This window comes from Carcharhinus amblyrhynchos, chromosome 33, assembly GCF_965287045.1.
Source record: "Carcharhinus amblyrhynchos chromosome 33, sCarAmb.v2.hapA, whole genome shotgun sequence".
Classification (NCBI taxonomy): Eukaryota; Metazoa; Chordata; class Chondrichthyes; order Carcharhiniformes; family Carcharhinidae; genus Carcharhinus; species Carcharhinus amblyrhynchos.
The window spans coordinates 10,978,719-10,994,730 of record NC_137356.1 but is presented as its reverse complement, the minus strand read 5'-3'; the positions used below and the strand labels follow the sequence as shown (position 1 = coordinate 10,994,730).

Sequence of the window (16,012 nt, the reverse complement as noted above, 5' to 3'; positions counted from 1 at the left end):
CAAGGTACCATCGTCTCACGGGGGGAGTGGGGTCATTGATCTGGAGAGTTCAAGACTCTGATTCTGAATGAGGGGGGCACAACTGGGGGGAAGGGGGAGAGAAGAGGGCTGTATGGGCTGGGGTTGTAGGGAAGGTTCCCTCTAGGTGGTGCTGCTGTGAGTGAACGAACGAAACATCACCACCTGAAAGCAGTGAAAAATGACGAGTGTCGGGGGAACAGCCCAGCCTCCAGTGTGAGTGAGTCAGCGCAGTACCTGGCTGCTGGAGACAGAGACAGAGGGAGGAGGTTCGGCAGCACAGTGGGGGAGAGAGAGAAGGAAATTCGAGCTCTCTACCCAAATATTGCTCTGCAACTCCAAGTGGGCGAAAGGGAGCTCAGGAGAGAAGTGGTGTTGGTGTTGGTGGAGAAAAGAAAAGAATCCAATTCTCTTTCTCGCTTTGACTGTGGCTTGCACCGACACTGCGGATGGCCGCCTGTGTCCTCCTGCTATGGTAGATGTGGATGAAATGAGGAAGACTTTTCTTGTACCGGAGATCAAGCCTTTGGACCAGTACGACATTAGCCGAGCCAAGATCGCGGGGAGCTTGTCCTGGCTGGTAGCCAAATCCTACGGATCAGGTAGAGTGGGAGCCTGTCTTGACAGAAGGGGGAGATTTCTCTCCCTCCTGATTATATTGTGTGAGGCTGTTGTAATGCGCAACCGGAAGATGGTCTTGTTATAACACACACACACACACAAAAAGAGCAGACATTGAACCTGTCCTGCAGTCCCTGAACTGGCAGCTGAGAATAGCATATACAAACCCAATCTTTAATCCTCTTCCACCCCTCCACAAAAAAAAGACGAATTTTTCTCCCCCCTTATTCAGTTAATTTAAAAAAAGCTTCAGTTCACTGCTAGACTCCCAACTGCTTGATTTATGGCCCATTGTGTGTTGAGAATTAGTCCAGATAAATGTGTTTTTTTTTATGTTGAGGTTTGGATGGCTAGCTTTAACGCAAAAACAACACTAATTGTAATGTCTATCTCTGCCTCAGTGCAATCTGCATTATTGATCTAATGCATTCAGAGGAGGGAGGGGGCATTGAGTCATTATTCTTAATCCTCTTAACCAGTTTAATTAATTCCTGAATTGGGTTTCTGTATATAATGTGTGTGTGTGTCTCTCTGTCTCCCCTGCCCTGTTAAATGAAATGGCCGTGTTTATGTGGGAAGGAGAGAGAAGGATTTATTTTGATTCCTTATCAACAGTGCCAGTTCTCTCTCTCTCCCCTTTTCCCCCCCTGTTTTTTTCCCTGGTTTAAAAGGACAGTGTTGAAATTGCAGAGAGGTAGAGGGGGTGGGTGGGGGGTGTGCGGTTAGTTTCAATAGTGAAATCGACAGCCTATCATAATCCCACCCCCTTTCCCAATCCCGAGGGGGTTTTTGTGGGGATCCTCTAGGACGTTTTATTTTAACCCCCTTTTTAACTGTTCTGGGCCCAACCCTTAGCTATTTCTACCCTGCCTGATTACTGTTGTTTATTTTTTTGGGAGAAAAAAACACACACACACACAATTGTACTTTGATCATGACTCAAGTTAATTGTGTAACAAGAAACTGGAGGTCGACTTGCCCTCACCCTCTCCAAGTGCTGCTTGTTTTAAGTTTTTTTTTAATGTCATAGTGGTGAGCACTGCTGCCTCTCAGCTCCAGAGGCTTGGGTTTGGTTCCTGGCTTGGGTGCAGTCAGTGTGGAGTCAATGTTCTGCCTGTGTCTGTGTGGGTTTCCTCCAGGTTAGGTGGATTGGCCGTGCTAAATTGTCCCTTAGTGTCCAAAGATGTGCAGCTTAGAGCAATTTTTGTTTTGTGTGTGTGTGTGTGGGGTTTGGGGGGGTAATATATGATGTTACGGGGAGAGGGCTTGGGTGAGATTGTAGTCAGTGTAGACCTGATGGGCCAAATGGCCTCTTTCTGCACTGTAGGGTTTTGTATGATGTTCCAGGTTTCACTGTGGGATAAAACGTGCTGAGAGATTGGGGGGGGCGGTGTTGGGGTTGGGGGTCGATTACTTGTCGTATATCTCAGTACAGATAAGTGTGAGACTGGGCGAAGTTTACAGTTGACCATGGACCCTCTGCATTGCATGGCTGCCAGTGATCATTCCCGGCTATCTTGTCTTTCACCCTCTCCAACCTGCACAGCATAGGTCGATTCAGTTTTCAGCTGACACTCAGTCCTTGTGGCTGGGAGGGTGGGGGTTTTGGCTAAAACATTGTCAATGTTGCGGATTTGCGTTGTTGTTGTAGCAGATTTGTGGTCAAAATTGCTGATCGACCATGTTTCAAACTAGCAGAACAGGCTTGAGGCCTAATACTCTTGTGTATGGTTCCAGGAACAAGCTATAGTCATGGCCTGCTTTGTGTATTATCTTAGATCATAAGACAAAGGAGCAGAATTAGACCATTTGGCCCATCGAGTCTGCTCCACCATTCGATCGTGGCTGATATGATTCTGACCCCCATTCTCCTGTGCAGAAAGAGACCATTCGACCCATCGAGTCTGCACCAAGAACAATCTAACCCCACCTCCTCACTAACTCTAATTTACGCATCCTGGGATACTATGGGACAATTTAGCATGGCCAACCAACCTGATCTGCACATCTTTGGACTGTGGGAGGAAACCAGAGCATGCAGAGGAAATCCATGCAGACATGACCCAAGCTGGGAATCGAACCTGGGTCCTGGAGCTATGAGGCAGCAGTGCTAACCACTGTGCTACCTGTAATTTTTGATCCCCTTACCAATTGAGAACTTGTCTATCTTTGTCTTAAATGCACTTGATGACCTGGACTCCACAGTCTTCTGCGGCAATGCATTCCACAGATTCACTACATTCTGGCTGAAGAAATTTGGTTTTAAAGATTTGTCCCTTTACCCCTGAGGCTGTGCCCTTGGATTCTAGACTCTGCTACTAATGGAAATGTCTTCCCCACGTCCATTCTATCCGGGCCTTTCAGTATTCTCTAAGTTTCAGTGAGATTTCCGCCCCCCCCCCCCCCCACTCAACCTTCTAAATTCTACCCAGCACACACCCAGAGTCCTCAAACACTCCTCATAGGTAAAGCTTATCATTCCAGGGCTCATTCTCGTGAACCTCCTCTGGACCCTGTCTAAGGCCAGCACGACCTTCCTCGGATACGGGGCCCAAAATTGCTCACAACACTCAAAATGTGGTCTCACCACATTTATTCTGAGTATAGCCAACAAATGATGGTTTGCTTTACAATCCAGTATATTGGTGTTTCTCTTCTGCAATACCCGAGACATCCATTGCGTGAAAGGAGTCCAGTGTGATAGTGGCAAATGTCATCTTAAAAGGAGAACTAGGTTTTTTATTTGAGAATGAAAGGCAGCATTTTGGCCACTTTTTTTTTTCAGAGGGATTTCCCCTCATTAGCAAGCGGGCCAGGCCCTTGGGAAAGATGGATCCCCATCTTAAAAAGAAATAACATCCCATCTGTGAATTGGCACCTCTGACAATGCAACGGCACTGCAGCTGATAAATAAACTTTGCATTAAGGAGGAAGTGGGTACTTGTCTTGGCCGTGGATCGTGTACAAGAGGTGATTGTCAATATTTTAGCGTTGACTAGGCTTGTGCCACATGTACACGTGAGGGAGGATTTTTTTTTTTAACCAATCCTGTCTGAGTCGAGGCTTGGTTTTGCAGTGGATTTGATTGCAGGCGATCTCAGTAGCATTTCATGCTTGAAAGTTCCTTGAAGCTGATGTGGTGTTTGAATCTAATCAGCTGCAAATGCTTACCAGGAACTGAGAGGCAGGGAACTGGACCTGTTAATGCTATAACCACTCAGTGGTGTAAGGGGGGAGGTGGCAGGGTCACAATGTAGGAAGCGTATGGTTCAAAGGAAAGGCTGTTTTTGACCAGACAACCCATCCTGCTGTATATGTTTTGCCTCCAGACCATGACCTTGATTTTATTTTTAGTGTTTTAATTTCATCACTGTTTTGAGTTGGGCCTTTAAATATGTGTCAACCATTTGGGCTGGAGGGCCTTGAAGATCCCTTATTGGAAGTTTTAATATCGTTCTCAGATAAACACGGATTCTGTGTTTACATTGACTTGGATGCAGAAAATAGACGCAATTGAGTCAAATTCATCCTTGTGGAAAAACAGTCAGAAGTGTGGCATGGTCTGGTCTCACTCAGTAGTGGCACAGTGGTTAGCACTGTTGCCTCACAGTACCAGGGACCCAGGTTCCATTCCGGCCTTGGGTGACTGGCTGGAGTTTGCCACCGTGTCTGCGTGGGTTTCTTTAGAGTGCTCCGGTTTCCTTCCACACAACAAAAATGTGTGGGTTAAGTGGATTGGCCATGCTACATTGCTCCTTAGCATCAGGGGGATTAATAGGGTAAATATGGGGGTAGGGCCTGGGTGGGATGCTCTGACAGAGTTGGTACAGGCCTGATGGGCCAAATGGCCTCCACCTGCAATGTAGGAATTCTATTCTATATATGTTCGTTGGGTAGATTCTCATGCTAAATTGCCCCTTGGTGTCCAAAGAAGTCTAGGTTAGGGGGATTAGTGGGGTAAATGTGGAGTTAGAGGGATAGGGAGTCATGGTGCAGAGTTGCTGGCCTTGGACTGAGTAGGCACAGTAAGAAGTCTCTCAGCACCAGGTTAAAGTCCACAGGTTTATTTTGGTAGCACAAGCTTTTGGAGCATTACCCCTTCATCAGGTGAGTGTGAGTTGGGTTCACAAACAGGGCATATACAGACACAAACTCAATTTCAAGATAATGGTTGGAATGCGAGTTTTTATAGGTAATCAAGTCTTTATAGGTACAGACAATGTGAGTGGAGAGAGGGTTAAGCACAAGTTAAAGAGATGTGAATTGTCTCCAGCCAGGACAGTTAAGTGAGATTTTGTAAGTCCAGGCAAGTCATGAGGGTTACAGATAGTGTGACATGAACCCAAGATCCTGGTTGAGGCTGTCCACATGTGTGCGGAACTTGGCTATTGGTTTCTGCTTGGCGATTCTGCATTGTTGTGTGTCTTGAAGGTCTGGGTAGGTTTCCTCCCACGCTCCAAAGATGAGTTAGGTTGATTGGCCATGCTTTGGGGCCTGGGTGGGATTGTTGTTGATGCAGACTCGATGGGCAGATTGGCCTCCTTTTGCACTGTAGGGCTTCTATGTCTATGCAGTTTAAGATCTGACCTGAAAATGTTCCTAGCATTTTTTGATTTGTCTCTGCACCCTCTGTCCTCAAATTGCCAAGTTCATGTGTTGCTTTGTGCTTCCTTCCCCACCTTGCAATCCTCTGCTCCTTTCACTGTTCCATTCTGGTCTCAGCCCAGGACGACGGCTCCTATTTTCCTGTCGGGCCTGAGTCAGGTCACACTCCTCAGTGTTGGTGAACATCTCAGATTAGATTACAGTGAGGTCCAATCCCAGCAGAGCTGTGTCTGTCTCTTATCTGCAGAGTTAAGAGGCAGGCAAACGCAATGTAATACATTAGCAAAGACAGTTGGTTCTGTTTGTGCTCATGTTTCCAGAGAGCAAGTGGGAGGTTTTGCACAACTGGGCTTGATAGTACAAGACGTTTTACAAAGAAAAGTACAGCACAGGAATTGGCCCTCCGAGCCTGTACCGATTGTGATGCCTGCCTAAACTAAAACCGCCTGCACTTACAGACTCCGTTTCATTGAATCGTTGAATCCATACAGTACAGAAAGAGGCCATTTGGCCCATTGGGTCTGCACCGACCACAATCCCACCCACACCCAACCCTCATAATCCCACAAATTTACACCGCGTGGGTTTCCTCTGGGTGCTCAGGTTTCCTGCCACAGTCCAAAGATGTATTGGTTTGGTGGATTGGCCATGCTAAATTGCCCCTTAGTGTCCCAAGATGTATCGGTTAGGGAGATTAGCTGGGTAAATATCTGGGGTTGGGGTCTGGGTGGGATGCTCTGTCAGAGAGTTGATGCAGATACGATGGGCTAAATGGTCTGTTTCTGCACTGGAATGTTTCTATAGCAACCAATATGTGCACAGCAAGCTCCCACTGACAGCATTGTGGCAGTGACCTGGGAATCTGACTGTGATGCTTCAGGACATTTGGGAAGAAATTCTCTGCTCCGTCAATATCGGGTCATGGGTTTTTGTTTTGTGTCGATCAGAGGGTGGATGTGGAGCGTGTGAGGGGTTTGAAGTCTGGAACGTGCCACCAACTAACCGATCCCCTGGCCCTCTTTGTCTCTCTTGGAAGAGCAGGGGCGATCTTTCCAGCGTTCCTCAACCAGCCGCACACCAAACGGAAAGATCTGCACTTTGCTTGGGGGATCTTGCTGTGCCCCAGATTTGGCCAACACCTTCCCCACACTGTCAGCGCTCGCACTTCCGAGGGGTACTCAATTGTTCGTTAAAATGTCTCGAAGCATCCTGAGGTTGTGAAAAGCACTCGATAAACGTGTGACCTTCAGTGTGTAGACGAATCTGTTCTTTGTTGAAGACAATAAGGCCTTGATTGGGTTGGAGGTTGGGGGTGGTTAGAGTAGTTCAGTTGAGGAATGCCCATGTTTGCTATCGCTTTACAGGCTGAATGATTCAGAACAAAGTGGCCTTGCTCCTCCTAACTGTACAGAACGTGATATACGTTCTGGAGCAACTTACAGCTCCTTTTCTGGCCACTCTTCAACATCTACAAGTTTGTCCACTCATGACACACGTTTCTGTCCACGTGACGCATTTTGTGCTTGAATTGGGAATTTTTATAAAGACGTTCTTTCACCAATTTAGGGAAAACACGACTCATTTATTTACAGATTCTCACCCTCTCGTGGCTGCGATCAGTTCCCGGAAAGACTCTGGGTGTAGAAGTCTGTTTTTAGTTTAATTTATTGATTAGTGTCAAAACTAGGCTTACGTTAACGCTGCAATGAAGTTACTGTGAAAATCCCCTAGTCACCACACTCGGGGGGGGGGGGGGGCCTGTTTGGGTACACCGAGGGAGAATTTAGCATCACCGATCGTTCCCCTTTCTTAATTTTCTTTTTGCCTGTCCACAGATTGTGCTAAATCTCAGCTTTCTTGTGCAGTCACGTCAGACAGTTTGTATCGAGGGGAAGCAGTCAGCCGCTTTGCTTACTGCGGTGACTCTCCCTCTGCAGATTGAGCCTTTTGAAGGCTCAATCACCACAGGATTTCTATAAACAGCTCGAGCTGGAAGGGCCAGCGTCCTTCTGTTGCCTTGTCCCTACCACCCTGTGAGGGATCTGGAGTTGCTGTGACTCAGGCCTATTGACCACCTCCCCATCGCTGGGCCCAACTTCCATCGAGACCCAGGGTGGAATTTTCATGTCCTACTTGCCACAGGAATTATAATGGGTCGGACATGGAACATGCAGAGGTCCGTTGACCTGGGGTGGGATTTTCTGGCCTTGGGGAGAACGCGACTGGAAAATCTGCACCCAGAGCCTGGAGAATCCCGCACCCAGAGTCTGCAGCCTGTGTGTCTGGAACCAAATGAAATTTTTTTAATACTTTGTTCCTTTTCTACTTGGATCACAATGTGAAAAAGCCTTGAATCAAGAAATGTAAGAGTTGTATTTTTATTATGGAGGTAAAAGGCTAAACATTATACAGTGTTTCAACTGATGGTTTTTCGTTTAAAAACCAGCGCATATTCTAAATAAACCTGTTTGAATGGGGTGGCTGCATCACGGTTAAAACATTGAGGCTGCAACTGTTATTGTTTCGAAAAGAGTGGCATGGTGGTGAGCACTGCTGCCTTGCAGTGCCAGGGACCTGAGTTCAATACCCGCCTTGGATCACTGTGTGGGGTCTGTACATTCTCCCTGTATCTGTGTGGGTTTCCTCCCACAATCTGAAAGATGTGCTGGTTAGTTGCATTGGCCATAGTAATTTACCCCTTAGTGTCCAACAATGTGCGAGTTTGGTGGATTGGCCGTACTAAATTGCTGCTTGGTGTCCTTGGATGTTTGAGTTAGGGGATTAGTGAGGTAAATATGTGGAGTTACAGTGATGGGGCCTGGCTAGAAGGGTCTGTTGAAGGGTTGGTGTAGACTTGATGGGCCGAATGGCTTCCTGCACTGTAGGGATTCTATGAACTGAGATGATGTGTGCTATTAGAAACTATATTTATCACAAACAATAGAAATATTGTTTTGAAATCTCAAATTCGTTGTAAAGGTGACTTCATTGCCAACTATCCTTTTATTTAAAAAAAAGTCAGATTTGAGTCCTTTTATTTTCCCATTGACAAACTCAATGCATGTCTTTTTTTATTTACGCAAACTCTGCCTTCTACCCAAGATACTTGGCAATTTGGGTTTGGGAAAGCCACATTGTTATCTCACAGCTCCAAATTTTTACTTTAGACAGACTCTTTTTAAATAGGTTCTTCATGTTAAAGTTTAAAGTGTATTTATTAGTGTCACAAGTAAGGCTTACATTAACACTGCAATGAAGTTAGTGTGAAAATCCCCTAGTCGCCACATCCGGCAATTGTTCGGGGCAATGCACCTAACCTAACCTTTTTGTGATCTGGGGAATCCCTGCACCTCTTAAAATTTCGCCTCCCCCGCCCATTCCCCATTTCCCCCCGACTGTCATCTCTCTTTGGTTCTGTGTTGGAAATCTGTTCCCCTGTGGAACACGAGAGGTCGTTTTCCAATATTATGTCGACGTCTTCCCTTCGGTCGCTGACTGACCAACTTCAACAAAAGGGTACCTCTGACGAGAATGTCTGCAAACTGCAGCACGTTGGTTTTATTTAATGTTGGATTGTTTGCCACCAGTATATTGAGCAGTAAATAAGAGAATAATGGTAGCAGTTCCCACCTGGGAATGAGGAATTGGTTGGGCTGTGAATGAATTTTATATTATTGTCACATGTGTTGGGATGTGATGAAAAGTATTGTCTCTTGTGCGCTATACACAAAGCATATCGTTCATAGTGAAGGAAAGGAGAGTGTGTAGAATGTAGTATTACAGTCATAGCTAGAGTGTAGAGGAAGATCAGTTTAATTTATGATAGGTCCAAAGTCTGATGGCAGCAGGGAGAAGTTGTTCTTGAGTCAATTGTCATGTGACCTTTGACTTTTGTATCTTCCTGACGGAAGAGGGTGAAAGAGAGAATGTCTGGAATGCATGGGGTCCTTAATTATACTGGCTGCTTTCTTTATATTTTATTTTATTGGTGTCACAAGTCAGCTTACGTTAACACTGCAATGAGGTTATGATGAAAATCCCCTATTTGCCACACTCCGGCCCCTGTTCAGCTACACCGAGGGAGAATTTAGCACGGTCGATGCACCTAACCAGCTTGTCTTTTGGACTGTGGGAGGAAACTGGAGCACCCAGAGTAAACCCACGCAGACACGGAGAGAATGTGCAAACAGTGACCCAAGTGGGGAATCAAATTCAGGTACCTGGCGCTTTGAGGCAGCAGTGTGCTTTTCAGAAGCAGCAAGAAGTGTGGTCACAGCCAATGGACGGGAGACTGGTTTGCACGATGGGACTGTGCTACGTTCATGACCCTTTTATAGTTTTGTTTTGCGATCTTGGTCAGTGCAGAAGCCATACCAAACGGCGATACCAAACAAAAATGAATAGGAATGAGGCTAGCTGATAGAAGACAGAGGGTGGTGGTTGATGGGAAATATTCAACCTGGAGTTCAGTTACTAGTGGTGTGCCTCAGGAATCTGTTCTGGGGCCACTGCTGTTTGTCATTTTTATAAATGACCTAGATGAGGGTGTAGAAGGATGGGTGAGTAAATTTGCTGATGACACCAAAGTCGGAGGAGTTATAGACAGTGAGGATGGATGTTACAGTTTGCAGAGGGACACAGATAAGCTGCAGAGCTGGGCCGAGAGTTGGCAAATGGAGTTTAATACAGAAATGTGTGAGGTGATTCACTTTGGTAAGAGTAACAGGACTACAGAATATGGGGCTAATGGAAGGATTCTTGGTAGTGTCGACGAGCAGAGAGATCTCGGTGCATAGCTTCCTGAAAGTTGGCACCCAGGTTGATAAGGTTGTTAAGAAGGCGTATGGTGTGTTAGCTTTTATTGGTAGAGGGATTGAATTTCAGAGCCGTGAGGTAATTTTGCAACTGTACAAAACTGGTGCGGCCGCACTTGGAGTATTGTGTACAGTTCTGGTCGCCGCATTATAAGAAAGATGTGGAGGCATTGGAAAGGGTGCAGAGGAGGTTTACCAGGATGTTGCCTGGTATGGTGGGAAGGTCTTATGAGGAAAGGCTGAGGGACTTAAGGTTATTTTTGTTGAGAGAAGAAGGTTAAGAGGTGACCTAATTGAGGCATACAAGATGATCAGAGGGTTAGATAGGATGGACAGTGAGAGTCTTTTTCCTCGGATGGTGATGGCTAACATGAGGGGACGTAGCTATAAATTAAGGGGTGATAATTATAGGACGGATGTCAGAGGTAGGTTCTTTACTCGGAGGGTAGTAAGGTCGTGGAATGCTCTGCTTGCAGCAGTTGTGGACTCGCCAACTTTAAGGGCGTTCAAATGGTCAGTGGATAGGCATATGGATAACATTGGAATAGTTTAGGTTAGAGAGTCATTAGATTGGTTCCACTGGTCGGCGCAACATCGAGGGCCGAAGGGCCTGTACTGCGCTGTAATGTTCTACTTTCAGCCATGATTGAATGGCGGAGCACACTTGATGGGCTGAGTGGCCTAATTCTGCTTCTATATCTTCTGGTCTTCTACACCCAGAAAGCTTCTGTTCTATGATGCATCTGTAAAATTTGGTGAGAATCATAGTGGACGTGCTTAATTGGAACGATGTTCAATTGACATCCTTATTTCTTTAGCAGGAAAATATTACACCTGATTTTGAAAGAAATGCTGATTTGCATGTCATTGTATTGGGATAGCAGCCTATTTATTCACTGCAATTCTTATATTCTGAAGATATTGTTCCCCCTTTGGAAAGATTAGCCTCCCCCCCCGCCCCCCCCACCCCCCGCCATTCCTCCTTCAGCCTTTTTCTTTCTCTGCCTCTCCCGCTCCTTCTTCTGTACAACATATTTTAATCATATTAAATGTGAAGTGACCTTTTGGCAGCTTTAGGAACACTGGCAAAAATCCCTCACCACCTTGCTATAGAAATCTCCTCCAGCTGGGCGGCACAGTGGTTAGCACTGCTGCTCCACAGCGCTGGAGACCCAGGTTCAGTTCCTGGCTTGGGTCACCCGTCTGTGTGGAGTTTGCACATTCTCACCGTGTCTGCGTGGGTTTCCTCTGGGTGCTCCAGTTTCCTCCCACAGTCCAAAAGACGTGCCGGTTAGGGTGCGTTGGCCGTGCTAAATTCTCCCTCAGTGTACTCGAACAGGCGCCGGAGTGTGGCGACTAGGGGAATTTCACATAAAACTTCTTACTATATACATCAACGAAGTTAAGTGAAAATCCCCTAATCGCCACGCTCCGGCACCTGTTCAGGTACACTGAGGGAAAATTTAGCGTGGCCAATGCACCTAACCAGTACGTCTTATGGATTGTGGGAAGAAACTGAAGCATCCTGAGGAAACCCGTGCAGACACGGGGAGAACATGCAGACTCTGCACAGGCAGTGACACAATTAGCCCGTTGGACTTTAACCTGGTGTCATAAGACTTCTGACTATATACATCAATGAAGCTATGACACCATTTTCTAACCTGTCCCCAGAACCATTCACTTCCTTGTAGATCAAAGACCTGTCTAATTAAACCCTGAATATCCCAACTCTGCGTTTGGCTGGAACTTGCCCTGTTTCAGAAGTCTGGACTGTTTGGCAGGACTTTGAGTTTGAAGCGTTTTTGATTGTTCTGGACTACAAGCAGAATTGTTATTTTTTTTGTATCCAGTTCTCATTTCCTGCTCTGACAGCATTGAGTTCAATGGGAAATGGCAGAATAACTTGCCGAGCGCCTTTGTGTTGGTATTAGGAGTTGGTTCAGTTGATTATTTTCTGGATTGCAGGGTTAGGGGTTGGTCTGTAAATTCTACTGGGTGATGGACTATTCTTCAAATATGTCATTGGAGGTAAAGTTTTTGGAGGCATCCTGCAGCCATGAAAGGTTCTATATAAATGCAGCTGCTTTCATTTCTGGACTTTTTTGATCTTTTTTCTATTCTGAAATCATTATTGTCCAGTCGGGCAGTAGCAGTTTTCTAATCCTGTGTTTAAGTGAATGAAGAGGACACAATTCTGAGGTCACGGAATCCCTGCAGTGCAGAAGGAGGCCATTCAGCCCATCAAGTCTGCACCGACTTTCCAAAGCACTTTACTTGGGTCCACCTCCTGTCCTTGCCCCATAATCTGCACATCTTTGGACGGTGGGAGGAAACAAGAGCATGTGGAGGAAACCCACACAGACATGGGGAGAACGTGCAAACTCTGCACAGTCGTCCGAGGCCGGAATTGAACCCGGGTCCCTGGCGCTGTGAGGCAGCAGTGCTAACCACTCTGCCGCCCTGCTGTTTGGCCTTTTCGTCTATGCTGCTTTTCCTTATCCTCTTCCAAAGACCTGAACCTGCGCTTTCCTTGTGAGTCTGGGACATCTCCTTTCTTTGTGACCATCTCGGGACAAGTTCCCCCCAGGGTTAGTCTCTGCCGTTACAGACAGATCTCCAGGGCACTGTTCCAAGTGACCCATTAGAAAAACCATATTTTTTATAATAGAAAAAGCGAGGTTTTGTTTGTTAAACAGTCTTTGCTCTTGTTTACTAACCAGAAGAATATTGGACACAGTTTGGGAGGCTGTGTGACCTTCAACGAACATCTTGTGTATTTAACTGGCGGAATGTGGGTATGTTACACTGACATGGTGGATAGCCAATGGGGGCAGGGTAAGTGGAAGTAGGAGGTCACGTGATGCATCAGGAATATATTCAACCTGAGTTGGCAACCCATCAGTCTTGTGATTTCTAACCCACCTTTTAGAGAGAGAGAGAGGGGGCCTTGGATCTAAGCCGAGATGGTGAATATAGGAATCTCATTTGCAATCCCTCAAGATGTCTCCTCTGTGCTTCTCTCAGCTTTCGGCTCCCTCTGTGGTTTTGGTACTTTCCTCTGAATCTTCACCCAGGCTTAACCAGTCGAGCACAGTGAGCATCAAAGGCAAACAGACTCATAATCAAGTGCTGAATACAGTTTGGTGTCCAAAGATGTGCAAGTTCGGTGTCTGTAAATGCATGGGCTTATGGGGATGGGCCTGAGTAAGCTGCTCTGTGGAGAATCAGTGCAGACTCAATGGGCCAAATGGCCGCCTCCTGCTGTGTAGAGATTCCATGACCTCAGAATTGTGGCTTATTCATTCATTCTAAACCCAGGATTAGAAAATTGCTGCCACCCTATTGGAAGATAATGATTTCAGGAAAAGAAATCAAAAGTGCAGGAACAAAAGAGCTTACTGAATCTTTATTAGGCTGAATTAATCGAGCACAGTGAGCATGAAAGGTAAACAGACTCTCCTCTGAATCTTCACCCAGGCTTAACCAATCAAGTTCAGTGAGCATCAAAGATAAACAGACTTGTAATCACGCGCTGAACAATTGAATGATACTGAGGGGGGAAAGAGCAATGTGAACTTGACAATTAACCTCCTTTTTGGCATTGGAATAAATCCGTCTTCTATCCTGAGTCCTCCCTTGCGGTTCCCGACAGATGCTGCGACGTGGGCAGAAGCTAGCACATACATCGTGTTTAACACAGCACAGCCTGCCGGTGCACCATGTGTGGAAGTTATAAATGATTCACATTGAAAGCCCCAGGCTGTTTGTTAAACCTCAGAAAAGGGAGGGAGAGAGAAACCGATTGGCTCGACAGTGGCCCACACACCCAGGATGTCCACCTGAGCGTTCAGGGTTTCCTGCTTCCTGTTATCTCGGTATGGCTACGTGCAATGTGTCAGGCACCACCAGATCCACAACGATCCTGAATGTGTCAGCTCTGTGACCTTCCAAAGGGCTACTGTAACTTTGTGATTCATTCGCAATGTTGTACCCTGTATTTAATCTCTTGGCATTTTTCTCTGTTTATTTCTATCTGGCCTTGGAAGGATGGTGTAGCCATAGTAACATCCAAATTGTCATGATTTGGTCCTGTAAGCATTGCAACTCTTGATACAAATCTTTCTTTCTCGCTGTTTCCAACTTGATTCATTTGAGCAATCCTGAACTGGAAAAGTGGCCCAGGTTTTGGCAGCTGTGTGCCAATGTGTACATTTTCACCTTGTGATCAGGAAACTGTACTGATGTCACAATTTCTCTTGGCCTGGAGGTGCAGCGGACAATTGGAGACCACCCCCTCTGGTGATTTGCTGTGACTTGGAGATGACAGCTTAGTCCCTGATGGGAGATTAGTTGGGAGTTATCCACTTGGGCAGCATTGTGAGCGAGAGTTTGTCAGGGAGTTTAAGTTTTGGTCCCCTTTATTCGAGGAACGATGTAGTGGCATTGGAGGCAGCTCACTGGAGGAGGTTCGCTGGATTGATTCCAGAGATGAGGGGTTTGTCGTATGAAGAGTTTAGACTTGTAGTCTCTGGAATTTAGAATGAGGGGAGATCAAATTGAGGTATACAAGATGATAAAAGGTCTGGATAAAGTAGACATGGGGCAGATGCTTCCTCTTGTGGGACATTTTGGGTCAAGGTCATAGGATAAGGGGCAATAAATTTAAAACCGAGTTGAGGGGAAACTAATTCTCAAAGGGTTGTGAATCTGTGGAATTTCTACCCCAAAGTGTGATGGATCCTGGGACAGTGAGTAAATTGAAGGAGGAGTTGGACCGATTTTGTTTTAATTGGTAATGGGTTGAAGGGTTATGAGGAAAAGGCAGGAAAATGGGGATGAGGAGCATATCGGGCATGATCGAATGGCCTAAACTGTTCAATCTCTCTTCGTAACAACAAACCCCTCATCTCGGGAATCAATCTAGTGAACCTCCTCTGAACTGCGCATGACATCTTTACTGAAATAAGGGGACCAAAACTCTGCACAATACTCCAGATGCAGCCTCACCAATGCCCTGTATAGTTGCAACAATACTTCCTTACCTTTTATATTCTATTCCTTTAGCTAAAAATGCCAATATTCCATTCACTTTTCCTTATCTGCTATACGTGCGTGCTAGTTTTCTGTGACTCATGAACGAGGACTCCCAGATCCCTCTGCACCGGAGCAGCTTGGAGCCTCTCCCCGTTTAGATAATAAGTCACCTTCTGCTGTGCCACATGGAGATGCAGTGGACAATTATAGACCCCCTGATGTGCTGTGATTTGGAATTGGCATCTTCATTGGACTCCAGTTACCCGTCAGAATTAATTACTGTCATTTCTCAGTCTGAGTGGAGTTGTCAGTTCTTGACCTTTTCAACTTGACCTGGTTAAGTGTTACTTGTCACTCTGTGGTGTGGTTTGACAGCTGTGCCATGTCGCTGGTTTAAAAATCTGCTCGGTGTTCCTGTTGGTTTTTAACTTTGCGCTTTCCTTGACGAATCTCCCTTGGGAGAATCGCTGGATTCCCTGTTGCGATGGGATGTGTACCAATGACCGCGGTGTACGTCTCTTTACAGTGGCTGCTTCCAGACAGCCAAAGACCATTGTTCAAATTCCTTGTTTGGCAGATATCAAAGATCTCCTGGCACGATTTCAGAGGAGAACAGGGAAGTTCTCTCCAGTAACAAAATTCTGGGAAATCTCAGCTGGCCCGGCAGCACCTGTGGGGAGAGAATCGAGCCAACGTTTCAAGTCTGGATGACCCTCCATCAGAGCTCTTGGCTCTCAATATTGGCTTACTGCTGTCAGACCCGCTGAAATTTTCCAGCGTTTTCACAGAAATAAAATCTTACAGTGCAGGAGGCAGCCATTTGGCCCATCGAGCCTGCACCCAGGCCCTACCCCCGTAACCCCACATACTTACCCTGCTATTCCCCCAAACACTAAGAGTCAATTTAACATGGCCAA

General features: G+C 46.1%; 1 protein-coding gene across 1 annotated transcript in view; it reads left to right on the top strand.

The window, feature by feature from the left end:
- The first annotated feature begins 230 nt into the window (after positions 1 to 230).
- The window catches only part of camsap3 (calmodulin regulated spectrin-associated protein family, member 3), a 171,177-nt gene continuing 155,395 nt past the window's right edge, over positions 231 to 16,012 (top strand). Inside the window, exon 1 of the mRNA XM_080216729.1 lies at positions 231 to 620. Coding sequence (XP_080072855.1) covers positions 491 to 620 — 130 coding nt within the window. The 5' untranslated portion in view covers positions 231 to 490. The remainder of the gene's footprint in view (positions 621 to 16,012) is intronic.